Source organism: Notolepis coatsorum (genome assembly GCF_963971535.1).
Source record: "Notolepis coatsorum genome assembly, chromosome: 15".
NCBI lineage: Eukaryota > Metazoa > Chordata > Actinopteri > Aulopiformes > Paralepididae > Notolepis > Notolepis coatsorum.
In genome coordinates, this window is record NC_140179.1 from 95,479,612 (window position 1) to 95,507,544 (window position 27,933).

The 27,933-nt window shown below is 44.0% G+C and overlaps 2 protein-coding genes across 2 annotated transcripts; both read right to left on the reverse strand.

Moving 5' to 3' along the window:
• Positions 1–2,001: 2,001 nt before the first annotated feature.
• Positions 2,002–17,660, reverse strand: LOC311242147 (Y-box-binding protein 1-like; the record flags this gene model as incomplete). The annotated part of the gene is made up of 3 exons (XM_084331099.1): positions 16,917–17,660; positions 11,109–11,194; positions 2,002–2,023 (listed from the first exon to the last, which is right to left on the reverse strand). Exons 1-3 carry the CDS (start codon positions 17,520–17,522, stop codon positions 2,002–2,004), a joined length of 714 nt encoding a protein of 237 aa, XP_084187225.1. The 5' UTR covers positions 17,523–17,660.
• Positions 17,661–19,158: 1,498 nt separating this feature from the next.
• Positions 19,159–27,225, reverse strand: LOC311242148 (Y-box-binding protein 1-like; the record flags this gene model as incomplete). Its single annotated transcript, XM_084331100.1, has 3 exons — positions 19,159–19,191; positions 21,121–21,627; positions 27,208–27,225. The coding sequence occupies 3 exons, from the start codon at positions 27,223–27,225 to the stop codon at positions 19,159–19,161; spliced, it is 558 nt and encodes a 185-aa protein (XP_084187226.1).
• Positions 27,226–27,933: the final 708 nt, after the last annotated feature.

Below are 27,933 nucleotides of genomic sequence, written 5' to 3' on the forward strand. Positions count from 1 at the left end.
AGACGCTCTCTCATTGGCCACTTCATGTGACATGTGCGCCCAATCGTGTGACGCCTGTTTCTACACTGGTTAAGCTTAGGCACTGTTTCGAAGTTGGTTAAGGTTAGAGTTTGTCTTAGAGCAGGGCGATAGAACACCAGCCCTGATTCCAAACTCTAACCTTAACCAACTTCCAAAGAGTTGCCTAAGCTTAACCAGTGATAAACTAGGCGTTAGGTCGTTTGCAGGCTGTTAGACCCGGAAATGGGCAAAGACACAGCTCGTCACGCGATTGGGCGCACATGTCAGTGGCACTGGCCAATCAGAGAGCGTCAGTCAGTGGCCAATCAGAGAGCGTCTCCGCAAAATGCGGCTACGAAAAAAAATAACTCCGAATAGACGCGTCCCGGTCCCTTCCGCCGTTCGCTGTGCCAGCTGCACCCATGGGGGACCCCGATAGAAAGGGAGGGGTTTGAACCAGGGGAACACCAGACGTCATATACGTCTCAGAGAGGGGACGACGCTGTTCCCCATCTGAGCTAGGTCCACTGACAGAAACCTGAGGATCACCAGCTCTGCGGCCCGACATACACACAGTGTAATCTTTTTTATTCCGATTATCTTGAAACTGTAACCCTGTGATGGTATTGCTACCAACAAAATCACGGGCACCCAGTACACCACTGCCTCTGTTAGGACAGGTTCTGTACGGTGTAGCTTCATCAGCCCACTCCCAGTACACCCAGTACACCACTGCCTCTGTTAGGACAGGTTCTGTACGGTGTAGCTTCATCAGCCCACTCCCAGTACACCCAGTACACCACTGCCTCTGTTAGGACAGGTTCTGTACGCTGTAGCTTCATCAGCCCACTCCCAGTACACCCAGTACACCACTGCCTCTGTTAGGACAGGTTCTGTACGCTGTAGCTTCATCAGCCCACTCCCAGTACACCCAGTACACCACTGCCTCTGTTAGGACAGGTTCTGTACGGCGGCGGTGTAGCTTTATCAGCCCACTCCCAGTACACCCAGTACACCACTGCCTCTGTTAGGACAGGTTCTGTACGCTGTAGCTTCATCAGCCCACTCCCAGTACACCCAGTACACCACTGCCTCTGTTAGGACAGGTTCTGTACGGTGTAGCTTTATCAGCCCACTCCGCCATCTTCCGAGCCGAATTGCCTCTCGGCATCGGCTTCCGGTCGGGGTGCCACATCATTTCCGGGCAAAGGATCGAGGCGAGCGGCTTGTCTATGCGGTCCTAAGCCCTCTGACCCGGCCTTCCACCTGTGTAAAGGGCAGATAGGCCTTGGTCAGGCCCTTAACACTCGACACTCAGCAAGGCCGACGGCTTCTCAGTTACAGTGGGTGACAATATTGTCACAAGGAAAGATGAAATTACATACCTGGGTTCCATCCTAGAGGCTAATCTTGTAATCAAAAAAGTCAACCAACAAACTAGATTCTTTGACTAGACGCACAATTTCTATCAGTTGACAACACAAAGCCGTGTGTCATTTATAAACACAAACTAAAAACAGATATTACATTACATTACACAAACTAAAAACCGATATTGTCTGAATTACTAGAAGAAAGAAATGCACCACCTTTGGCTGATAGTAATTTATAAATTTCTTAGGATTTCTTTTGGTCTAATAAATGTTTAAGATTCTTAGATGGATCCCCTGCTGCCTCCTCCTCCTCCTCCTCCTCCTCCTCCTCCTCCACGGGGAGCAGCGTACTGGCTCATGTAAAATGGCAGGCCATGCATTATGCAGCAGCTTAGGCCTCTGCGCGGGATCTTTATGTCCTCGGCTACAGTCCACTTGTCGCTGCTCTGGTCGTAGCGCTCCACGTTGGAGATGGGCTTGCCGTCACTGTAGCCACTGTAGCCTCCGACCACGAAGAGCAGGTCGTCTAGCACCGCGATGCCAAAGCTCCAGTGGGGGGTGAGCATGTTGGGCAGGGCGCTCCAGGAGTCAGTCAAGGGGCTGTAGGCCTCTGCGCTATGCAGGCAGTTTACACCATCCCACCCTCCCACCTGAGGACAAGACACATAAGAGGAATGTTTTAGTGTGTGGCTCACACTGTATTAATCCATTTAGGGAAATGAGGGCATCACAGAAGCATTGAAAGTCAAATGATACATATCTATAAAATATCTAGTATAAAGCATTTGTCTCTGTGTGCACCTACCGCATAGACTTGTCCTCCGTATGCAGCGACTCCCACTCTGTAACGCCTGCTGCTCATGGGGGCGATCAGAGTCCACTGGTCGATGTCTGGGCTGTAGCACTCAGCTGTGAGCTGTAACCAGCCACCACAGATGTAAACCTGTAATAAGAAAGAATATTCTAATTTAGTTTATATATTCCATTTGATTTCATTCTACTTTAATTGTCTGTTAATGTTGATGCACCAAAGGACCCAGACACATCTTTTGTATGTGCAAGCTTACTTGGCCATAAAGACATTTATGATTTCTGATCTAACGTTCCTTGTGTTCATCTAGCACCCTGTGTCCCTCAGTTCCACCCACCTTGCCCTGGCGGGCTGCAGCCCCGGCGCGGCGCCTGTGCTCCAGCATGGGTGAGATCACTGTCCACTGGTTGGTTTCAGGCTCGTAGCGCTCCGCGGTGTTCAGTACCACGCCTCCGTCTCTCCCTCCCATGGCGTAGATACAGCCGTCCAACGCGACCACGCTGAGGCTACAGCGGCGTGAGTGCATGGGAGCCGCCTGCAGCCAGCTGCAAGTGACAGGGTTGAACCTGCACACACTGCTGAGAGCCTGTACGCCGTCTGAGCCGCCGACGCAGTAGACCAGACCGTGGAGATAAGCGGTGCCGTGGGAGAAGGCCTGGGGACTCTCCCCCTCAACGTTCACGTCCATCCATCCACCGGCTCGGATATTGTAAGCCTCCATGCCACCACCCAGGCCTCCGATGGCCAATAGGACCTCCTGGGGCCGGCGTGGACGCGTCAGGGGGTTTGGGAGCCTGTCGGAGCCAGGGGGGTTCAGGACACTGAGGATGAGGGGCCTGCAGTCGTGGCTGTCCCTCACCACAGGGTTGTTCTGGACGTTGCTCCTGAAGTAGTCAGGCCTCATCAAGCCCATGCGAACCTGGGAAGAGACAAGCAGACAGCGGGTACAACTTAGACATCGGTTGTAGACGGTTTCTGTTGCTAGGGAACAGTTTGGACCCAAATGTTTGACAACCACTGTACTAGGGAACCTAGTGTTGTTTTAATGTAATGCACAGTAATACAATTCGTTTATTTTTATTTTTTATAAATGTTTTTCTATTCTTTTCATACATAAAACAGAACATAACAGTACAATAATAATAATAATAATAATAATAATAATAATAATAATAATAATAATAATAATAATAATAATAATAATAATAATAATAATAATAATAATAATAATAATAGCAATGACAACAGCGACGACAACAATAATAACAGTAACATGAATCATAATGACCTTGACAAGAGACAGACAAACAAGAAAAAGTAAAATAATACAAATAAAATTAAAAATAAATGTGGCTCAGGCACTAGCAACCATGTGTGTGTATCCGTAATACAATTACTTACCTTGGGCAGCAGCAAAGGGATGTGTGTTTTACGCTCCTCACGGGAGTGGTCGATCCAACGGAGGATGGCCTCGAACACCGTCTCCTCGCTCTTCACGTTCAGATCATCCCTCTCGATGATGTCCACCAGTTGCTGCAGGGACAGCTCCACAAACTCCTGTGAGACGCGCAACATCTCCAGACATTAGAGAGAGGGTTTTCTTTTTCTTTAATCCAACTTTGCGGCCTTAACCGCTCCACCAGAAATGCCCACAACAACGCAGATGCCACTGCTTTCCACTGAGGGCCATACAGATCAATATCCTTTGTCTGGCGTATTCTAAAGCGGAAGGTTTTAGCTCCCTAGGTGCTGATAAGAGCACATTCAAGTAAGGTTTAAACTCACTTTTGTAATTTGTTAATTTCAGGGTTCTCCGTTATCAATATTCTAGTTTATTTTATTTGGCTGTATCTACCGATCTCAGCCCGAACTCAGGGACGCCATGTTGAATGCCGATGGGTTGTCTCTATCTATCTCAGGTCACTTACTCGAGACATAACCCTGTGGCCGCCCGATATCCCCCAGCGAGGTGCTAAACTCGCTAAGTTCTCGGGTCAATTACTATTTCTATCATGCTTACTTCATAGTCACTAGTTAGTTATATCCAGTTGATATGAAATATAAGCATAGAAGAGTTGTTAACCTCTTCTTTGTTTGTAATAAACCGAATGTATGTCTGGGAGAACTCTTTTGCCTATAATAGTAGCAATTTTATTATCACCATTATCATCATTATTATCATCATTTTAGGAAAGGCCTGTAATGCTACTCATTTGAAAGCCTGATGATATTACTTCACCGTCACCGCCACTATCCTCATTTGTGAGGAAAGGCCTGTAATGCTACTCATTTGAAAGCCTGATGATATTACTTCACCGTCACCGCCACTATCCTCATTTGTGAGGAAAGGCCTGTAATGCTACTCATTTGAAAGCCTGATGATATTACTTCACCGTCACCGCCACTATCCTCATTTGTGAGGAAAGGCCTGTAATGCTACTCATTTGAAAGCCTGATGATATTACTTCACCGTCACCGCCACTATCCTCATTTGTGAGGAAAGGCCTGTAATGCTACTTATTTGAAAGCCTGATGATATTACTTCACCGTCACCGCCACTATCCTCATTTGTGAGGAAAGGCCTGTAATGCTACTCATTTGAAAGCCTGATGATATTACTTCACCGTCACCACCACTATCCTCATTTGTGAGGAAACGCCTGTAATGCTAGTCATTTGAAAGCCTGATGATATTACTTTGCCTACAACAATAGTAATTATATTAGCGCAATAACACTTAATAATCATTTGCAAGCCCAGCCCCTTATCAGTTCGACAGGTCCATCAATCCGTGGCCACCGATCATCCGGCCCTGCAGTGGCGAGACTCTCAGTTTCCCACAAACCCAATGGAGCCCGTCGAACACAGTGGCTACCGGCGCTTGCAGACAACAAACAGTGAAACTAAGCATTACTACTGTCAATAGTATACATTAGGGATGCACCGAATGGGAAATTCTTGGCCGAAACCGATACCGAAAATAGGAAACAGTTGGCCGAAAACCGAATGCCGAAAGGCCGAAAATGATTAATATAAATATATATATATATGTTTTTTTTTAGCTACCTGATTATGGCAAAAGACATGATTATGGCTAAACTTAACTTAAATAATATTAATAATCACTATTATGGGCCCATAAAACATTTATTCAGCACTTTTGAATGCATACATTTATTCCAGACTGTTAAGACTAAAAGACTACAACGATTGATGACGACTTCCTGTCCTCGCATTCCATTTCCGGTTTACCGGTTAACGTTACATTTTCAACAACAGATTGCTGCTTATTAAACACTTCATTTAAACGGAGTAACGTTAACGTTATGTCGAGTTCATACGTGTAGTGTAGTATGAACTCGTCATAACGTTAACATTACTCAGTGTCCACTGTTGCTGCCACCGTTGCGTCGCAGATGGATGGTACACTGTTAGCTCCGTAGCTAATCCGCTCCTAGACTACTGATAGCAGTACCGTTAACGTCGGAGCTGATCAATACTCCGGTTTTTTCTAATTTAGTTTAGAACCGGGTTTCGGGGGGCATCCCTACTCCCAAGAGGAGTTAGTTATCACAGGCTGTAGAATGCAGGAAGAGCTGCCAAGCTGCTCACGTTACATGTTGCGCATGCTACCGGTATGTATGTAGTCGCGTTTTGATGACGTCCTCACAACAACACGTTATTTGACTTTCGTCATATATTTTCGGTGCTAAAACCCTTTCGGCCGAAAGCCGAAAGAGCCTTTTTAACCATTTTCGGCCGATAATTTTCGGTAGCCGAATTTTCGGTGCATCCCTAGTATACATATATATTATATCCTCTATATAACTTTAGCTGAAAAGCAGTAACCAGCAATTGATTCAATCTGCACGGCTTCCAGAATATAGCTATACCGTTACCTCAGACGAGAGCAGGGCGAGGCCAGCGTCGTGACACATTGAGATAGAAAGCAGTCCACGAATTCAATAGGTATTATAACAAAGTTGTTTTAATTAAAAAAAAGCAAGTTACAAAGTATAGTGAGGACCCCAGGAAGAATAGTCAACACGTTGATGATGACTAATGGGGATCCTTGTAAAATGGTGTCTGAAAATACTGTGGTTCTCTAGAAGAACGCTGCAACAAGCAGCAATACTGTGGTTCTCTAGAAGAACGCTGCAACAAGCAGCAATACTGTGGTTCTCTAGAAGAATGCTGCAACAAGCAGCAATACTGTGGTTCTCTAGAACGCTGCAAGCAGCCACACTGTGGTTCTCTAGAACAGTGGAGCCGCCGCAGGGGGGTGATTACATTTTTTTTATTGATTATTGGTTACACTGAGAGGAGTTCAACTGTAGTTGAATTCTGGTCGCCATTTCATTCCCGCTTGATTATCGGTTACACTGAGAGGAGTTCAACTGTAGTTGAATTCTGGTCGCCATTTCATTCCCGCTTGATTATTGGTTACACTGAGAGGAGTTCAACTGTAGTTGAATTCTGGTCGCCATTTCATTCCCGCTTGATTATTGGTTACACTGAGAGGAGTTCAACTGTAGTTGAATTCTGGTCGCCATTTCATTCCCGCTTGATTATTGGTTACACTGAGAGGAGTACAACTGTAGTTGAATTCTGGTCGCCATTTCATTCCCGCTTGATTATTGGTTACACTGAGAGGAGTTCAACTGTAGTTGAATTCTGGTCGCCATTTCATTCCCGCTTGATTATTGGTTACACTGAGAGGAGTTCAACTGTAGTTGAATTCTGGTCGCCATTTCATTCCCGCTTGATTATTGGTTACACTGAGAGGAGTTCAACTGTAGTTGAATTCTGGTCGCCATTTCATTCCCGCTTGATTATTGGTTACACTGAGAGGAGTTCAACTGTAGTTGAATTCTGGTCGCCATTTCATTCCCGCTTGATTATTGGTTACACTGAGAGGAGTTCAACTGTAGTTGAATTCTGGTCACCATTTCATTCCCGCTTGATTATTGGTTACACTGAGAGGAGTTCAACTGTAGTTGAATTCTGGTCTCCATTTCATTCCCGCTTGATTATTGGTTACACTGAGAGGAGTTCAACTGTAGTTGAATTCTGGTCGCCATTTCATTCCCGCTTGATTATTGGTTACACTGAGAGGAGTTCAACTGTAGTTGAATTCTGGTCGCCATTTCATTCCCGCTTGATTATTGGTTACACTGAGAGGAGTTCAACTGTAGTTGAATTCTGGTCGCCATTTCATTCCCGCTTGATTATTGGTTACACTGAGAGGAGTTCAACTGTAGTTGAATTCTGGTCGCCATTTCATTCCCGCTTGATTATTGGTTACACTGAGAGGAGTTCAACTGTAGTTGAATTCTGGTCACCATTTCATTCCTGCTTGATTATTGGTTACACTGAGAGGAGTTCAACTGTAGTTGAATTCTGGTCTCCATTTCATTCCCGCTTGATTATTGGTTACACTGAGAGGAGTTCAACTGTAGTTGAATTCTGGTCGCCATTTAATTCCCGCTTGATTATTGGTTACACTGAGAGGAGTTCAACTGTCGTCATGGTGCCAGGTTCAGCTGTTGTCATGGTGCCGTGTTCACTGTCGCCATGGTGTTCACTGTTCGCTGTCGTCATGGTGCCATGTTCACTGTCGTCATGGCCATGTTCACTACGTCATGGCCATGTTCGCTGTCGTCATGGTGCCATGTTCACTGTCGTCACGGTGCCATGTTCGCTGTCATCATGGTGCCATGTTCACTGTTATGGTGCCATGTTCACTGTAGTTGAATTCTGGTCACCACTTTGGTCACCGCTCTCCCGTTTGATTATTGGTGACACCGCGATAAGTTTCAACCCTGGTTGGACTTTGGTCACCGCTCTCCCGTTTGATTATTGGTGACACCGCGATAAGTTTCAACCCTGGTTGGACTTTGGTCACCGCTCTCCCGTTTGATTATTGGTGACACCACGATAAGTTTCAACCCTGGTTGGACTTTGGTCACCGCTCTTCTGTTTGATTATTGGTGACACCGCGATAAGTTTCAACCCTGGTTGGACTTTGGTCACCGCTCTCCCGTTTGATTATTTGTGACACCGCGATAAGTTTCAACCCTGGTTGGACTTTGGTCACCGCTCTCCCGTTTGATTATTGGTGACACTGCGATAAGTTTCAACCCTGGTTGGACTTTGGTCACCGCTCTCCCGTTTGATTATTGGTGACACCGCGATACATTTCAACCCTGGTTGGACTTTGGTCATCGCTCTCCCGTTTGATTATTGGTGACACCACGATAAGTTTCAACCCTGGTTGGACTTTGGTCACCGCTCTCCCGTTTGATTATTGGTGACACCGCGATACGTTTCAACCCTGGTTGGGCTTTGGTCACTATCTGTGTTAAGACAAGCTATATACGTGCTTAAAGGGATTTGGTGACAATGCGATAAATTTCAACTCTGGTTGGGCTTTGGTCACTATCCGTGTTGTTAAGACAAGCTATATACGTGCTTAAAGGGATTTGGTGACAATGCGATAAGTTTCAACCCTGGTTGGGCTTTGGTCACTATCAGTGTTAAGACAAGCTATAAATGCTTAAAGGGATTTAGTGACACTGCGAGAAGTTCAACCCGGTTGGATTTTTGTCACTGCCGGTTGAATTCTGGTCAACTGCTCTGTTTACTGTGGTCCGTGGCAGGACATCAAAGTTGCCAAGACAGCACAAGTGTGTGTTTACTGTGGTCCGTGACAGGACTAGGGTTGACTTATCTGACATGAGATGGAAGTGACATGTGATAACTAAAAGTAGATTTCTTTCACAACTGTCTGTACCCACAATGAGAGTTCAAACTTTTCTTTTTGCTAAAATAGTTTCCACGTTTATTATATTACCTCTTGAAAGACTGAAATGGGGTTAGATAGCCTACATGTTAACTCTTTCCAATTACCTGTAGGTTACATGATTCCTATGATAAAAATAAATACTGTTTACTTCATAGTTAGGCCATAATTTTCTTTTTAATATTTTCATCTTTTTGAATCCAATAGAGGCCTTTCACATAATGTTTAGAATGCCCATTTGTCCTCCATGTTGGAAGAAACAACGGTTGCTATGTGCAAACTAATGGTTGCTATGTGTTGATATATGAGAAATATATCAACAGGAAATGTATCATTTGGTATCTTATTATCTTGTAAACAAGTCACAGTAGGAAGGTAATAGGCCTATTATGCTTTTCCAATGTTATACCTGCTCTACCACTGCACAGCAATTAGGCATTTTCTTTCTAAAAGTGGTTACCAATGGTTACAAGCAGACAAACACTCACAACACACTGACCATGTTTGCAATTGTTTTAATCTTTTATTAATGTTTTATTTATTTCTTTTCCTTTGGCCGGCGAAATCATGCAACTCATTAACGCAACGCATGACATCCAAGATGGAGTATGAGAAGACAAGGCTAGGACAGTTGGAATGTGAGGGGAGCAAGCGGGTAAAAGAACGATGGGGGAGGGTGAGTTTCTTTCGGCACAACAGACAGGAGATAACGAATACACACCAGCAGGGCCGTACTTCCCACTGCAGGGCCACGCTGTCCCTGGGCAACCACCCCACCTGGGGGCCCCATCCCCACAGCAGGACTACGCCTTCCCTTAGGGCTGGGCGATATGGCCTAAATATGATATCACGATATTTTCTGACCTTTCGGCGATACACGATACACATCACGATGTTTTTATTTTTTTCCCCAAACAATTCATTATGAGGCTTACCAAGACAGTATTTGAGTTTGCAAGCTAACATTAAAGACTAAATAAAATACCCATGCATTTAGCATTTTTATATTATATATTAGATTTAGATTATTGGATTATTAGATTATATATTGCATATATTTAGCAATGAGATATTATATGATTTAGATATGAAATATGATTAATTGAAAATGGGGGACCCTGATGTAAACAAGACGAAAGACTTTCTCTGGTCTGCATCCCCTTAACAATTGTATGTATTGAGCTGTACTGTACCCATTCTGCAATATGTTAATAAAGTTTTAAATCAATCAATCAATCAATCAATAAATAGCATTTTAGCATTTTTATGAAACTACTGTATATTTGTATGTCTCTAAATGTTTTGATGAATTGAAAATGGAGGACCCTTATGTAAAAAAGCCGAAAGTCTTTTTCTGGTCTTCATCCCCCAGTCCACTGTTGTTGTATTGAGCTGTACTGTATTGTACCCATTCTGCAATCGTTAATAACGTTCTCATTCATTCGATCATTCAGCCGGCAACAGCATAATTTTGATTGACAGTCGAGTCTGCCAATTACGTCACACCGATTGAACCCGCCCTGCTGTTCTTAGCACCAATCGGCAAGCTCTATGCGTTTTTTACTTCCGCAATTGATTTTGACGAGAGCTGAGCTCAGCTCAACGACAACAACAGCTCCCTGCGGCAGACGAGTGATTACCAGCGCACCGCAGCATGACTAAACAAGCCATAATGATTTTATTGCAACGAATGTTATAATAAAAGCCTTTCCATACATCTGTCTGATTGAAAACTTTATTAACAGACCGCAGAATGGGCATGCACAACTCCGCACGGGCTGAGATATGAACAGTAACGCTTGCTATCTATGTCGTCATCGGACGTTGCTATGTTTGGGTAAATACGCTAATGTTATTGAACGTGTAACTAACTATATAACGTTAATGCCACAAAACGAATGCCTTTGTTAATAATAATTAGTAACTTTGATGCAGTAGTGTGTGTGGGGGCGGCGTTGTTCAAAAGTTTGAACGGGTGTGGACCAGATTGACGCGACACAATCCTCTTGGGCAAAACATCACGATATCCACAATACGTTAAAAAAGTGTATCGTTAATGAACTGTACCCGATATTTATATAATATCGTCATATCGCCCAGCCCTACCTTCCCTGGGGCCCCACCCCATCCCCACAGCAGGGCCACGCCTTCCCTGGGGCCCCACCTCACCTAGGGGCCCCATCTCCACCGGCACACCAGCCACCATACCCTGCAACAACCCGACGAAGGGAACACATAAACGATGATAAATGTTTCAACTGTAATGAAGCAGGCCACATAGCCTCTGAGTGCCAGGCCCGAAAGAGCGACAGGACCCGCAAGTACGAGCAGCGGGTAAGGAGGAGGGCCGGGAACAACGATCGTAACAACGACCATGACAATGACATCCTCTTAAATGAGGAAATACCATTCCTGCACCTCAACGCCAGCAACGATTCGGGCCCACCCATAGACGACGTCCCAAACCCTTATGCATAAGTAGGACCTACCCCACCACACCAACAACGACCCCCGGCCTGTACAAACGGCGCCCGCTACGAATATCCTACCTCCCTACTCCCTGCACCTGGTATGCTACTGTATTCAACTATGAGGAGATGACTGCTACTCTATTCAACGGCTTCCGGCCTCTCTCCCCAGTAACATGGACAGACAGAAGGGGGGCACTATGTGAGATTGCTGTTCATTGACTATAGTTCAGCTTTCAACACCATAGTCCCCACCAGACTGGTTGACAAGCTGATCGATCTGGGTCTGAGCTCCACCATGAGCGCCTGGATCCTGGACTTTCTAAGTGACAGACCCCAGGCGGTCAGGGTGGGGGGTCATACCTCCAGCAAAATTACCCTGAGTATCGGGTCCCCCCAGGGCTGCGTTCTGAGCCCCCTGCTGTATTCACTGTACACACATGACTGTGTGGCCAGGTTCAGCTCCAACTCCATAGTGAAGTTTGCGGACGACACTTGGAGGTCACTAAAGACACTTTTTAACTGCTGCTGTGACCCACTGTCACCTCCATTTAAATGTAAATGCTGACCGGAACGTGCAATGTTACTCACTGTGCCAGGGATGAACGATTAATCGATTTTAAATCGAAATCGCGATTTTTGGAATGATGCAATTATCAAATCACAAAAAAAAAAAATTGCAATTTTTTTTATTTTTTTTTAATCTGTTTAACCAGGAAGTCCCATTGAGATACAAGATCGGTTTTTTGAGAGGGAGGTAAGGGGTTTTAGATTGTGTGTTGTGAAGTTTTGACTTCAGAGAGGGAGAGTAAAGTACAGAAAAAAAGCCATACCGGTATCGATTCCCAGGTAAAAAGAAACATTTTCAGGCTCGGTGTCCCGAAAAGACCCACCGCGTAGGCCAGACGCAAGCCGCATTTTACAATAAACCTCTGTTGCTCGGCTGCTTAAAAGAAAAAAATTTATAATCGCAAATTGAATCGCAATCGCAATATCTGCAAACCATCTGCAAACCATCCAAAATAGCGCTGCTAGGATCCTGATGAAGGTGCGCAAATATGACCACATCACCCCCACCCTCAGATCCGTTCACTGGCTCCCCGTGGAACACAGGATCGAGTACAAGGTCTCCCTCCTCACTCACCAGTGCGTACACGGTGGTGCCCCTGCCTACCCCACCCCCCAGTCCTCCTCACGCTCCCTCCGCTCCGGCACAGCCTACCTCCTCAAAGCCCCCAGGACTAAGCTGCACACCATGGGCGATCGAGCCTTCTGCTCTGCCGCACCCAGACTGTGGAATGCTCTCCCCATCCACCTGAGAGCACCACAGTCCGTCGAGGCTTTTAAAAGGGGCCTAAAATTTATTTTTAACAAGGCTTTTGCCTGAACTTTTCTTTTACTTTTCTTTTTACTTCTATTCATTTTATTATTATTTAATTTAATTACATTTTTATGTTCTTCCATTTCATTGGTTGTTTTATTCATTTGAATTGTTTTATTCATTTAACTTTTTATCTCTATCTCCTGTAGCACTTTGAGATTTTCACAAATATAAAGTGCGGTACAAATTGAATTCATTATTATTATTATTATTATTATTATTATTATTATTATTATTATTATTATTATTATTATTATTATTATTATTATTATTATTATTATTATTATTATTATTATTATTATTATTATTATTATTTATCTGTCAGAAAAATCGCAATTCGATTATTTCCCAAAATCGTGCAGCCCTATATATTATATTTATCTATTTTTACCTTATTTTCTAGCACTGGCTTGTATTTAAATATGTTTTGGTTAAGTATTGTGTGATTTTGTGTGAAGGGCAGACTAGCAAAGTAAGATTTTCATTGTATGGCAAACTGTCTGTTTAACTTTGCACATGACCTTGGTGGGACTGATCTCTAACAACGACGAGAAGGCCTACCAGGAGGAGGTTGATGTACTGGCACGCTGGGGAGGGGGGGGGGTAGGAGGGGTGGGTGGGGGACACTGTACAAGCAAAACTGTACATTGGAATATTGATGAAACCATACTTGGTAATTTACTGTACATTGGAGGGGGTTGGGTTAGGACATTTACAGGGGCCAGTTTCGAATTGTAGTCTCCCGTAGGTGCTCTTTGAGAGTGGTTTTGAAAGTGGGTAGTGATTCACATTCCTTTACAGCTTTGGGTAGGGCGTTCCACATTGTTGTGGCATAATTGCGAAACGTGTTTAGTCCCTTGTTTGAGCCGAATCTGGGTTGAACATGATTCGGGGAGCTCCCTCTGGTGTTTGGGAAGTATTTTGACATGTACATGGGTACCTTGGTGGTTGTGTAGTGTATCTTGTAGACCAGGCCCATTGCAAGTTGCTGTACTCTGTCGTCTACTCTAAGCCATCCTAGGTTGTCAAAGTGGGCAGGGGTGAGGTGGGTTCTAGGAGTAAGGTCAAGCAGTAGTCTGACCAGTTTGTTTTGTGATGTTTGTAATTTTGTTTTTAGCACCTTTGAGGTGCTTTGGTACCATGAGGTGCAAGCATAGTCGTAGTATCCTTGAATGAGTGCTCCTGTTAGTGTCTTCAGGGTATTCTTGTTTACCAGAGAGGAGATCCGGTACAAGAATCTAGTTCGTTTTTTTTTTATTACATTGGATGCCATTTTGTCACAGGAAAGATTTGCCTCTAGGATGGAACCTAGGTATGTAATTTCATCTTTTCTTGTGACAATATTGTCACCCACTGTAACTGAGAAGCCGTCGGTCTTGCTGAGTTTGTTATTTGATCAGAAGAGAATGGACTCTGTTTTACCCAGGTGTAATGATAGTTTGTTATCAGCGAGCCAGGTGCAGATTCTGCAGAGTTCTGAGCTGAGTTTTTTTTTTTTTTTTTTTACACACAGGGTGTAGGAGCTATTTGATTGTTTTTGTGTTAAGTTTGTAGTTTGTTAAGTTCATCACTGCGTGGCAGCGCGGAGCGCATGGGTTTTGAATAAAGGCACAGGTGTAGGCTATGTCAATCGAGGTATCAAGGTATGGGTGACGGAGAGATCTCACGTTTTTTACCGCATGAACGCACGCACGTACCCTCACTCGTTTTCAGTATTATTAACAGCATTTAAATCAGAAACGATTGTTTGTCAGTGGCGTTGTTAGCCCTTGGCTAACTTGTGCCACAAGATGACTCAACTACATACCCGACTCGTCCATCCTTTTCTGCTTCCTCCTTTGGCTGGTAGTATGTTCCTCAATCCCAAGGCTATTACATATGGCCTTTGTCCTGTCATACATGTCCACTGCCATCTCTGAGGTGCGATAACCTTTGAGTGTGTCCTGCACTGTGCTTTTAAATAGTATAGGTATTGAAGATGTGCACTTTAACGCAGCAGCACCTGGAGACATCCATACCCATGTCCAGTGTCCACTGACAAAGACATGCTCATGATACTGTGATAAACTATAATAAGCTTTAATCGAACCCTGGTTCATTTCCTCAGATAGTCCGGTTGGTTTGGGGTGGTGTGAAAGCTCATTCACTCTTGCAAGTGAACCCTGCTGCGGTTCATTTGAGATGTGAAGGCAAAGCGGACCAAAGGCAGGAAAATACCCAAAAAGCTAATATTTTTTTTATGAGAAGACTGAGACATATGTATATAATGAAACACACAATACAGTTTTCTTTCGATTGCTTAAGCACAATTTTGAAAACAGGGCCCGTGTTTCAAAACACTACACACAATTAGCACAAACTTGAAACTTGAAACTAGCACAACCACACACACAATTATCAGAACACCTCAGATCCTTTGATAAATTAAACACTCTTGTCAAAACTACTCTAATTTATAGAAACTACATTTTGTTACCATATGAAACACACGTTTCATATGACTTAATTCTGTTTGAACCAGTTACACACTGCTGTGCTTAACGTAAGGTTATGTATATAACCAAGTTCTATGAATTCTGGTGACGCTCAGCGTCAGTCTGCACTAACCTCACTTCGTGCACATGCTGTAACAAGCTTGATAATAATAAACAACCTGTTCAGCTATAAAGAATGAGAGTACTGGAACAGTGTTAAATTCAAAGTGTTGTATTAACCAAAAAGAAGATCAAAATAAATGGGGCACCCCATAGCAACGTATGGTACAACAAAAATCATCTCAAACCAATAAGAACGGTCCCGTCAGCTTTACAGTCCATTAGCCCCAACATAAATGTTTACCATGTCTAATGTACCGTATGTTACCATGTCTAATGTAACCATGTTAATGTTACCATGTCTAATGTAACCATGTTAATGTTACCATGTCTAATGCAACCATGTTATAATGTTACCATGTCTAATGCAACCATGTTATAATGTTACCATGTCTAATGTAACCATGTTAATGTTACCATGTCTAATGCAACCATGTTATAATGTTACCATGTCTAATGTAACCATGTTAGTCTAATGTAACCATGTTAATGTTACCATGTCTAATGCAACCATGTTATAATGTTACCATGTCTAATGTAACCATGTTAATGTTACCATGTCTAATGCAACCATGTTATTATGTTACCATGTCTAATGTAACCATGTTAATGTTACCATGTCTAATGTAACCATGTTAATGTTACCATGTCTAATGCAACCATGTTATAATGTTACCATGTCTAATGTAACCATGTTAATGTTACCATGTCTAATGCAACCATGTTATAATGTTACCATGTCTAATGTAACCATGTTAGTCTAATGTAACCATGTTAATGTTACCATGTCTAATGCAACCATGTTATAATGTTACCATGTCTAATGTAACCATGTTAATGTTCAGGCCTACCCGACCATGCAGCCTGCATGGTAGAGCTAGTATTGTCCAGCAACACTCAAACCTTTGAGTGTCCAAAAGGTGATAAGTCCTGGGTTGATCCACATCTTAGAAAAAGGAAAGGCAAAAATAGTAATCCACTGGGAAGCACCACTGCAGCTGACCTGTCCTTGGTTACTGAAGAATGTTTTTGGAGGCCTGGCAAAATCCATCCTTCCTCTCACAATAGCAGTAGCAAAACAAAACTCCATGAGGCCATGATTCCAATCCAAGATGGCCCCCTGATGGTTAGGACCGCCCCTAACCACACCCATACCTGGAATCTTAAAGGTCAAGTGACCCAAATATGCTGACATTGGCACATCCTAACATATTGGGCCCACACTTCACTTATCAACACATTGACATCTTCTTCATAAAGTAACGCATGTTACACATCCCCCCCACCAAGCGTAGTACCACCGCCATAAAACATCTTCATGTTCTCAACATGCAAGGTTTCATGGGTGGTGGGACTGCTATCCATGGCTACTCTGTAGTTCACTGACCCTAAATGTCTGAGAACTGTGGCTGGCCCTCTCCACTTTGGAGCAAGTTTTGCCATAAACATGGCCTTGGCATCAGACAGTGGGTGCAACTTAACCCATACCTCCTCTCCTACTCCAAAGTATGGCGGGTAGCGCCGTCTGCCTGGGTAGGAGGGCCTGCGCTGCTGTGGCTGCATGTCTCCCTCTGGGGCGCTCTCTGCCCCCTCACAACTGCTTTTCTTGCGGCCTTCACGGCTCCCGCTACTCGGCGGCTCGCCCTCGCCATCGCTTTGATAGTTATCTGGGTATTCTCCATTGCGGGGTGGGCCCCTCCTGCGGGGGTAGCGCCTGTAGCGGTTCCGGTCAGTGGCGTACTTGCTCCCCTGGACTGGAACGCCTGCTGAGCCGGTGACGTTGGCCGCCTCTGCTCCCTTCTCCCCTTCAACCACATCAAACTCCACAGTGTCTCCATCTCCAACACTGCGAAGGTATTTCCTTGGGTTGTTCTTTTTTATGGCCGTCTGGTGTACAAACACGTCCTCTTTCGTGTCATTCCTGTTGATAAAACCATATCCATTTTTGACGTTGAACCACTTGACTGTCCCCAAGACTCTTGTTGCGATGACCTTCTTATCCGCCGCGGAAGCTTCGGCGGCCGGGCTGGACGGGCTCTCTGCGTCGTCAGCGGGCTGCGGTGGTTGTTGCGTTTCGGCGGCTTCGCTGCTCATGGTTACTGGTTGGTAATGGTGGTCTTGTGCCGGCGGTGACTCTCTAGTGTGTTTCCCGGTGCTAGATAGTAACCTGGACCGGCGGTGGTGAGAGCTGCTGCCTTCGGGCTCTCTGCTTTCCTCTCTCCGCTCCCGTTGCCGATCGCACTGGGCTATAGGGGTCGCTGCTAAGTACAGCCCCACCAAGGGCTTCCTCTTTTTATGCGGTGCAGCCATAGCCCCATCCCATAGTGGTGTGAGACCTTGTTCCACAGATTCGTGCTCATTATGCGAATGTTCAAAGGAAGACTCAAACTGGATCAGCTCACCTGGCTGCCACTGTGGAGGGTCTGGCCCAGGAAGTAGAGGACTTACTCCAGGCAGCAGTAGAGTATTTACTACAGGCTTCCGCGGCGAATCGTAAACATTTATGTTGGGGCTAATGGACTGTAAAGCTGACGGGACCGCTCTTATTGGTTTGAGATGATTTTTGTTGTACCATACGTTGCTATGGGGTGCTCCATTTATTTTGATCTTCTTTTTGGTTAATACAACACTTTGAATTTAACACTGTTTCAGTACTCTCATTCTTTATAGCTGAACAGGTTGTTTATTATTATCAAGCTTGTTACAGAAATGGCAACCACGAAGGGACCTTAAAAAAAAAACAGTAACAGTGTAAAATATTCTCTATGTTGTTGTTAAGAGCTTTTGTTTTGTTTTGTTAGTTTGGGGTTGCTATACCATGGCTACACCTATGCATTCTCCTACTCCAGGGAGTATTGTCGAAGAAGAGGTTGCCTCAGACCGAGAAGAGGTTGCCTCAGACCAGGGAGAGGGAGAACTTGCTGAAGCTCTCATGGACTTCACGGCTGGCCCTTTTGTGACAAGGAGAGAGCCTGTACAGGAGCTAGCTGATCCTGTACAGGAGCTAGCTGAGACTCTTAATGACTTATATGTGAATGATGACTGCTCTGGGGGTAGTGAGGAACAGCAACCTGAGGTCACTGTTATCCATTCTGGCGCATTATCTACCTCTGGGATGGGGGAAGCCGAAGTAGCTACTGACATTACACAGTTTCAGTCACGTTTGAGTGCTGTGGAAAGAGAGATCCAGGCTTTCCATATAAATACAACTAGACAAGATGACATGCTCAGGTATTACATTGACCGTAAATGTCAATGACTACAACAGACTTTTCAGAGCAATATTAATAACCTCCAACAGTCAATGGTGGAGTGTTTGAAAAGACGAGACAAACAGCTTAATACCCAACCACAAAACCCCATCAGGAGGACTAGCACTCCTGTACGGGATGATACACTGTCTGTTCACTTTTCTGTTTTCAACCCTAGGAGCGAGCCTGCTGAGTTCAGAGGGAGCTCGAGGAGAGAAATGGGAGCACCTGTTCACAGCTACAAACTGCCGGTGAAAGTCGAGTTTCCTTGCTTTGGTGGTCCAGAGGACGACACTGATCCGCTGTCATACATAGAGAAGTGTGAGGAGTTCCTGGCCCTTCATCAGCTGACCCATGAAGGTATTTTGGCAACCCTAAATACTGTGCTAAAGAACACCGCCAAAGATTGGTGGCGGGTGGAAAGGTCAAGGGTCAAGACATGGGCACAGTTTAAGTCATCATTTCCAAGGTCATTCCTCTCAGAAGACTATGAGGCGGAAGGAGAGAAAAGGCTTCGGGATCGGATTCAAGGCCAAAAGGAGAGTATTAGAGACTTTGCATTCCAATATAGGGCGTTGTGTATGCGTTGGAGGCCAGGTTACAGTGAAAAGGAGATAGTCAATCTCATTTTGCGCAACTGCAATCCCAAGTTAGCTAATAGTGTTAGAGGAACCGCCCACACAGTTGATGAGCTGGTGAGAATCGGGACTCTCATTGAAGCTGACTGGGCTAGTCAGTCTTCCTATTGGGATAAAGTCAATGCTAATGCAAGTAGAGACAGAGAGTGGGGAAAGAAACCCAAACCGAGTAAGGATTCCCCCCAGCCAAAGGAGAGCTACAGGGGACTAGGACCAGGGTATGTGAGCACACTCATGCATGACTCCCCTAGTGGCTCCAGCATTCAAGGACTCCAGAGTAAGATTGTAGTTCCAATATTGGTTCGTGGAGTGAGGTGCAATGCATTGCTGGACACAGGGGCTACATACACCCTGCTGCAAGAGTCTCTCTGGACACACATAAAGAAACCTCAGGAATCCTTGACATCAAGTCCAGAGCAATCATTCCTCCTGGCAGACGGAAAAGTTCATCCTGCTTGGGGGCGGGCTAAACTTTGTTTTGAGTTGCATGAGGACTTATGGCTGATGGATGCCTACATTATGAGCAAAGAACACTTGGCCTTCCCAGTTGTGTTAGGCCTTGACTTCCTGTTTAAGACGGGAATCCAACTTGACTTTAAGTCGGGGACATATGGGATTAGGCATGGAGGGAAACTCCAGTTCCATCGCTTTCTTCAAGAGGAGGTAGGATGGGAGGGTCACTGGGATGAAAAGAGGAAGCCCTTGGTGGGGCTGTACTTAGCAGCAACCCCTGTAGCCCAGCAAGAAGTCAATCTCCAAGTACTTGTCAGCAAGGCTGACGTGGATCAGTCCACCAAGGAAGCCCTACATCACCTTCTACTCCAGTGGCCAAAGGTCTGTTCAGAGCAGCTTGGGCAAACAGAGGTGGTGACACACACCATCCAAACGACAGATGAGCAGCCAGTTCGAAAAAAGGCATATTGGGTCTCACCGAAGAAAAAGGCTGTGGTGGATAGGGAAGTGAAGTCCATGCTGGAAAAAGGCATTATCCAACCTTCCAAGTCTCCTTGGGCTGCGCCTATGGTAATCGTTAAGAAAAAGGAAAGGCAAAAATAGTAATCCACTGGGAAGCACCACTGCAGCTGACCTGTCCTTGGTTACTGAAGAATGTTTTTGGAGGCCTGGCAAAATCCCTCCTTCCTCTCACAATAGCAGTAGCAAAACAAAACTCCATGAGGCCATGATTCCAATCCAAGATGGCCCCCTGATGGTTAGGACCGCCCCTAACCACACCCATACCTGGAATCTTAAAGGTCAAGTGACCCAAATATGCTGACATTGGCACATCCTAACATATTGGGCCCACACTTCACTTATCAACACATTGACATCTTCTTCATAAAGTAACGCATGTTACACATCCCCCCCACCACCTCCTTCCTCTCACAATAGCAGTAGCAAAACAAAACTCCATGAGGCCATGATTCCAATCCAAGATGGCCCCCTGATGGTTAGGACCGCCCCTAACCACACCCATACCTGGAATCTTAAAGGTCAAGTGACCCAAATATGCTGACATTGGCACATATTGGGCCCACACTTCACTTATCAACACATTGACATCTTCTTCATAAAGTAACGCATGTTACACATCCCCCCACCAAGCGTAGTACCACCGCCATAACACATCTTCATGTTCTCAACATGCAAGGTTTCATGGGTGGTGGGACTGCTATCCATGGCTACTCTGTAGTTCACTGACCCTAAATGTCTGAGAACTGTGGCTGGCCCTCTCCACTTTGGAGCAAGTTTTGCCATAAACATGGCCTTGGCATCAGACAGTGGGTGCAACTTAACCCATACCTCCTCTCCTACTCCAAAGTATGGCGGGTAGCGCCGTCTGCCTGGGTAGGAGGGCCTGCGCTGCTGTGGCTGCATGTCTCCCTCTGGGGCGCTCTCTGCCCCCTCACAGCTGCTTTTCTTGCGGCCTTCACGGCTCCCGCTACTCGGCGGCTCGCCCTCGCCATCGCTTTGATAGTTATCTGGGTATTCTCCATTGCGGGGTGGGCCCCTCCTGCGGGGGTAGCGCCTGTAGCGGTTCCGGTCAGTGGCGTACTTGCTCCCCTGGACTGGAACGCCTGCTGAGCCGGTGACGTTGGCCGCCTCTGCTCCCTTCTCCCCTTCAACCACATCAAACTCCACAGTGTCTCCATCTCCAACACTGCGAAGGTATTTCCTTGGGTTGTTCTTTTTTATGGCCGTCTGGTGTACAAACACGTACTCTTTCGTGTCATTCCTGTTGATAAAACCATATCCATTTTTGACGTTGAACCACTTGACTGTCCCCAAGACTCTTGTTGCGATGACCTTCTTATCCGCCGCGAATCAGAAGATTGAGGGTTCGGGTCCCTTCGTGGTTGCCATTTCTGTAACAAGCTTGATAATAATAAACAACCTGTTCAGCTATAAAGAATGAGAGTACTGGAACAGTGTTAAATTCAAAGTGTTGTATTAACCAAAAAGAAGATCAAAATAAATGGGGCACCCCATAGCAACGTATGGTACAACAAAAATCATCTCAAACCAATAAGAACGGTCCCGTCAGCTTTACAGTCCATTAGCCCCAACATAAATGTTTACCATGTCTAATGTACCGTATGTTACCATGTCTAATGTAACCATGTTAATGTTACCATGTCTAATGTAACCATGTTAATGTTACCATGTCTAATGCAACCATGTTATAATGTTACCATGTCTAATGCAACCATGTTATAATGTTACCATGTCTAATGTAACCATGTTAATGTTACCATGTCTAATGCAACCATGTTATAATGTTACCATGTCTAATGTAACCATGTTAGTCTAATGTAACCATGTTAATGTTACCATGTCTAATGCAACCATGTTATAATGTTACCATGTCTAATGTAACCATGTTAATGTTACCATGTCTAATGCAACCATGTTATAATGTTACCATGTCTAATGTAACCATGTTAATGTTACCATGTCTAATGCAACCATGTTATTATGTTACCATGTCTAATGTAACCATGTTAATGTTACCATGTCTAATGTAACCATGTTAATGTTACCATGTCTAATGCAACCATGTTATAATGTTACCATGTCTAATGTAACCATGTTAATGTTACCATGTCTAATGCAACCATGTTATAATGTTACCATGTCTAATGTAACCATGTTAGTCTAATGTAACCATGTTAATGTTACCATGTCTAATGCAACCATGTTATAATGTTACCATGTCTAATGTAACCATGTTAATGTTCAGGCCTACCCGACCATGCAGCCTGCATGGTAGAGCTAGTATTGTCCAGCAACACTCAAACCTTTGAGTGTCCAAAAGGTGATAAGTCCTGGGTTGATCCACATCTTAGAAAAAGGAAAGGCAAAAATAGTAATCCACTGGGAAGCACCACTGCAGCTGACCTGTCCTTGGTTACTGAAGAATGTTTTTGGAGGCCTGGCAAAATCCCTCCTTCCTCTCACAATAGCAGTAGCAAAACAAAACTCCATGAGGCCATGATTCCAATCCAAGATGGCCCCCTGATGGTTAGGACCGCCCCTAACCACACCCATACCTGGAATCTTAAAGGTCAAGTGACCCAAATATGCTGACATTGGCACATCCTAACATATTGGGCCCACACTTCACTTATCAACACATTGACATCTTCTTCATAAAGTAACGCATGTTACAATGCACTGAATAAAAAATTCCACAATGTACCTTTACGTACCAACATTCGTCTGGCCACACCCCTATCCGCTTACCTTCATAAGCAGGTGTGTGGTCACCTACTCGCCTCCTTCCCAAACTTATAGATATACATAACCTTACGTTCTATTTCATTCTGGCCTCCGCTCAGCGTCAGTCTGCACAAGAGGAGCTGAGCGGAAGCCAGAAGCTCGACAAATGTACCCCGCTGAGGCCCCCCACAACCATCAGACCGGGGAGGACCGAGCCCCCCGACCCTCCCTTCCTATTGGAGGACGGGAGGGAGACGGATCCGACCGTGCGAAGAGGAACTCAAGCAACTCAACGCACAGGGTGAGCAGATCGTGGCTTGACCCCACGACTACGCACACGCACAACCTGCATGCCACCAGGGAACGAACGGAAGGAACAACCCTCGTTACTGCCCCCAAAATCACGGGGTCAAGAGCAAACTCAACCCCGTGGCAAGGCCGTAGCAGCGGAGCGCGAAGGAAGACCCAGACCCACTGAAGGGACTAGATCCCCTGGAAAAAGGGGGCCCGGAGAGGTCAATGACACCAGGCATCAAGTACCCACCAGGCGGTCACTTAGTGACACTGCCCCCCACATCGCCAGCGTATTCGGACAGGGCCCCTCCAAGAGCGGGCCCTCTCCCCCCATTAGTACGCCGCCTGGCACACTGACCCTGCAACAGTTTTTATTCAGTGCATGTGCACAAAGTGAGGTTAGTGCAGGCTGACGCTGAGCGGAGGCCAGAATGAAATAGAACCTAAAACACATTTAGCTATTGTACTTCTCAGTGATTAGAGTACTGTAAGTGAAGTACACAAATAATGTGCAAATATACAATAAATTCACCAAACACTACACAACACAAGACCAATGCTGTAGAAATATAATTTATTTATCTCCATATACCCAAATCAATGATGCAGACTGATGAAAAAAAAAACTTCTCTCCATATACCCGGGCGGGGAGGGGCCTTTTTATGCTTTTGGGGGGGTTTTGGTGATCAAATATTGAATATTGAACTATAATAATCAGTGCAGGAGCTCACTTATCCTTGAAAGACACTTTTATCACTGACTTAAAAGGCCCATACATCTCCATAAATGTTCAGGGCGGAGGGAATAAGTGCTTACCCTACAGACCCCAAGTCTGTTAGGACAGCAGACTCGGTTGGCACTGCTCAAAACGTACCCTTTTAAAATAGCTGTTAAATGAATTATTATCTTTATTTCATTGTCTTATTTTTCTTTATTTCTATAAATTTTACTTAAATATTTTATTATAATTTGTATCATTGTTTTATGTAGTTTTTTTTATCATTTTATTTGTTATTTTTTTATGTTTATTAAAATTATTCAAATGCAACTCAAACATGTTCCGTTGTGATGTCACCAGTGTTGGGTAAGTTTCTTTTAAAAAGTAACTAGTTACAGTTACTAGTTACTTCTTCCAAAAAGTAACTAAATTACTTACTCAGTTACAAATTATAAAAGTAACTAGTTACTTCAGAAAGTAACTATTGCGTTACTTTCAAGTAAATGTTTTACATAAACAACATACACAAATCTAAACTATTTTAATGTTGCTGTGGGACAAAGTGAGACTAGCCTCCAATCAAATGCCATGTATGTAGATATTATAATTACTATGTTTATATAGTGGATCATACAAATACAAACACAATAGATGTTTTGGAACTTTTGATATGTATATTGCCCCTCAACAGGCCACAACTGGGCAACATTAAATACGAGATTACTCGTTACTGAAAAAACTAAGGCCGTTAGTAACGCCGTTAATAATAACTGGATGTCAGTATGATGTCATAATCAAACATTCTAGAACATTTGTGATGTCACAGTATGATGTCATAATCAAACATTCTAGAACATTTGTGATGTCACAGTATGCTGTGATGTCACAGTATGATGTCATAATAGCACATTCTAGAACATTTGTGATGTCACAGTATGATGTCATAATAGAACATTCTAGAACATTAGTGATGTCACAGTATGATGTCATAACCAAACACTAGAACATTTGTGATGTCACAGTATGATGTCATAATCAAACATTCTAGAACATTTGTGATGCCACAGTACATGTCATAATCAATCGTTCTAGAACATTTGTGATGTCACAGTATGTCATAATCAAACATTCTAGAACATTTGTGATGTCACAGTATGGTGTCATAATAGCACATTCTAGAACATTTGTGATGTCACAGTATGATATCATAATCAAACATTCTAGAACATTTGGTACAGTATTATATTCAACAATTCTCTCAGAAGCTATCAGATCTCAGAAGACAAGTGAAGATCTCACTTGTTGTTTCCGGCTAGTTGTCTGTAAGCTTGAATATATTCTGTAGATACAATTTAAAATCCCCACATGGAAAAGGAAACAATGTCCTGTACAATCCTTAATGAGCTGCCTCTGGAGGGAAGGCTCTGTGATGTGGTTATTAAAGTCAACAGCACTGAGTTGAATGCCCACAAGGCCCTCCTGTGTGACTGCAGTGACTATTTCAGGTAAGTTTAGCTTGGTTCAGGTTAGCTTGGTTCAGGTTAGTTTGGTTCAGGTTAGCTTGGTTAGTAAACAGATACCATACTGTACTTTTACTGTAAACAGAGACTATACTTCTACTGTAAACAGATACTATACTGTATGTCTACTGTAAAAATATACTATACTGTACTTCTACTGTAAAAATATACTATACTGTACTTCTACAGTATAGTGCCATTAGCGTTAGCCACGCTTCTAAGAGGTTGGCAGTCGACCAGTCTAGAGTCGAGAAGTCGAGTGAAGGGCTACATCTGCTCCTCCCTCCCCATCAACCTGGACCCCCTGCAATTTGCATACTGCCCTAACAGGTCCACGGAGGACGCCATAGCCCATGTGCTGCACACAGCAGCATCACACCTGGACAAGAGGCAGGGGAACTATGTGAGAATGCTGTTCATCGACTACAGCTCAGCATTCAATACCATAGTCCCCTCCAAACTCATAGCCAAGCTCAGGGACCTGGGCTTGAACTATGACCTCTGCCAGTGGGTCATGGACTTCCTGACGGGCAGAGCCCAGGTGGTAAGAGCAGGCAACTGCACCTCCTCATCCATCACGCTCAACATAGGGGCCCCCCAGGGCTGTGTTCTGAGCCCCCTCCTCTACTCCCTGTACACACATGACTGCGTGGCACAGCGGAACAACAACACAATCATCAAATTTGCTGATGGTGGGCCTGATCTCTGCCAACGACGAGAGGGCCTACCTGGAAGAGGTAGAGAATCTGTATAGTAAAAAGGAATAAGGGTTTTATCTTTATAAAACCATCTAACTACCTTACTCTGTGTTGTGTTTCTAAATTCACCTTAAAACCTATTTACTTATAAAGACCATCACGGCCTTGCAGGACGGCAGCTAAGCAGGAGAATGAAGAGGAGAAGTTGTCTCAGATCTGTTTTTATTCAAAGTAAAAAGTGAAATAACAATGATTCTGGTTTCAATGGAAAATGAAGTGTGCAATAGTATTGATGTACTAAACACTATGCCGTTTGTAATCAACACTAGACTAAGAAAGTAGATTAAAGAATAATAATCTTAAATGGAGCCTTAGTGGCCGAGCGTCGTTGAGTTGTTGATTTCCTTTGTTGTCTGGCGACAACACAAGGATTATTTTCTCGTTTCAAAAAGCTTCTTCTTCGTGTTCCTCTGCCGTTTCGCCATCCTCTGCATGGTTGGGGAGGTGTGTTCTCTTCTCGGTCTCTCTCCTTGTTGTGATTCCCACCCCCCTTTTTATCAACCAGGCGAAACTCCTCAAAGTGAGGTCATCCATGACCTCACCCAAATGGTCTCATCCAATCACCAGCATTCACAGTTCAAATTTCAAAGAAGGTGGGCCTTAGTCCAACTGTTTCTCGTTTCATTGTTTCAAATCAAAGGGCTATTTGCTTAGTTAAAAATAGACTTAATAACTGTGGTATTAAGTCTCAGAACAGTCCTTTTAACTTAAGTTGAATAACTACAAACAGTTTATATTTAGCTTTCATTAAAATATGTTCCCACTTGATTCACCAAGACTCAGTTACTTACTTCACAGATTCTTCTCAGATCTAAACACAGACATATTACTTTTAACTAGTAGAATCTTTCATATGAGATGAGAATCACCGTCTGTTACCCTCAAGCCCAGTTTCATAGTTTTATAATTATTCTTTTAGCTTCCAGTTTGGTTTATATAATAGGCTTGATTGTAACCTCGATGACTCTCTGTCATAAACACAGCATATTTTATATCATTCTGTTCAGCATCATCAGTGCAACATAACAGTAATATTTGCAGGTATTTCACATTAATTGTAAGCATCCTAAACCAGTGAAAACACATTTAAGTTCTGTGTCCCCAGGCCGCGGGGCAGGAGATAACAGCTACATGAGATGTGGTCATCTATTGTTTACGCTTTCCATCACCACCCTGTATAAACAGTTTCTGTTTACCACCTATTGTCTCTCCATGCCTGATTACATCCACTATACGATCACACACACCCTGCCTCTGGTTACATCCTGCTCCTAGGCATTTGCTTGAATGTGACAGCTGGTTTCTGACCAAAGCCTATTTCTTAACAACCTTTTCTTTTAGTGACATTTTCCAATATTTAGGAGCTATAGTTTACCAAATTATACCACAAATCCACACTTGGATAGAGATTAACTATCCTTAATTAGCTAGTATAATATGCTAAATATAGATCCTAACTTCTGCTTACTGCTTTCCACTACCTGGATAAAAATAAAACATTTTAAATCATACTTGGATAAAAATACATACTGCATATCACACTCTGATCCTAAAAAATCGAAAAAAAACATACTTTTTCTACATCCTTTTCCTATATATAATTAT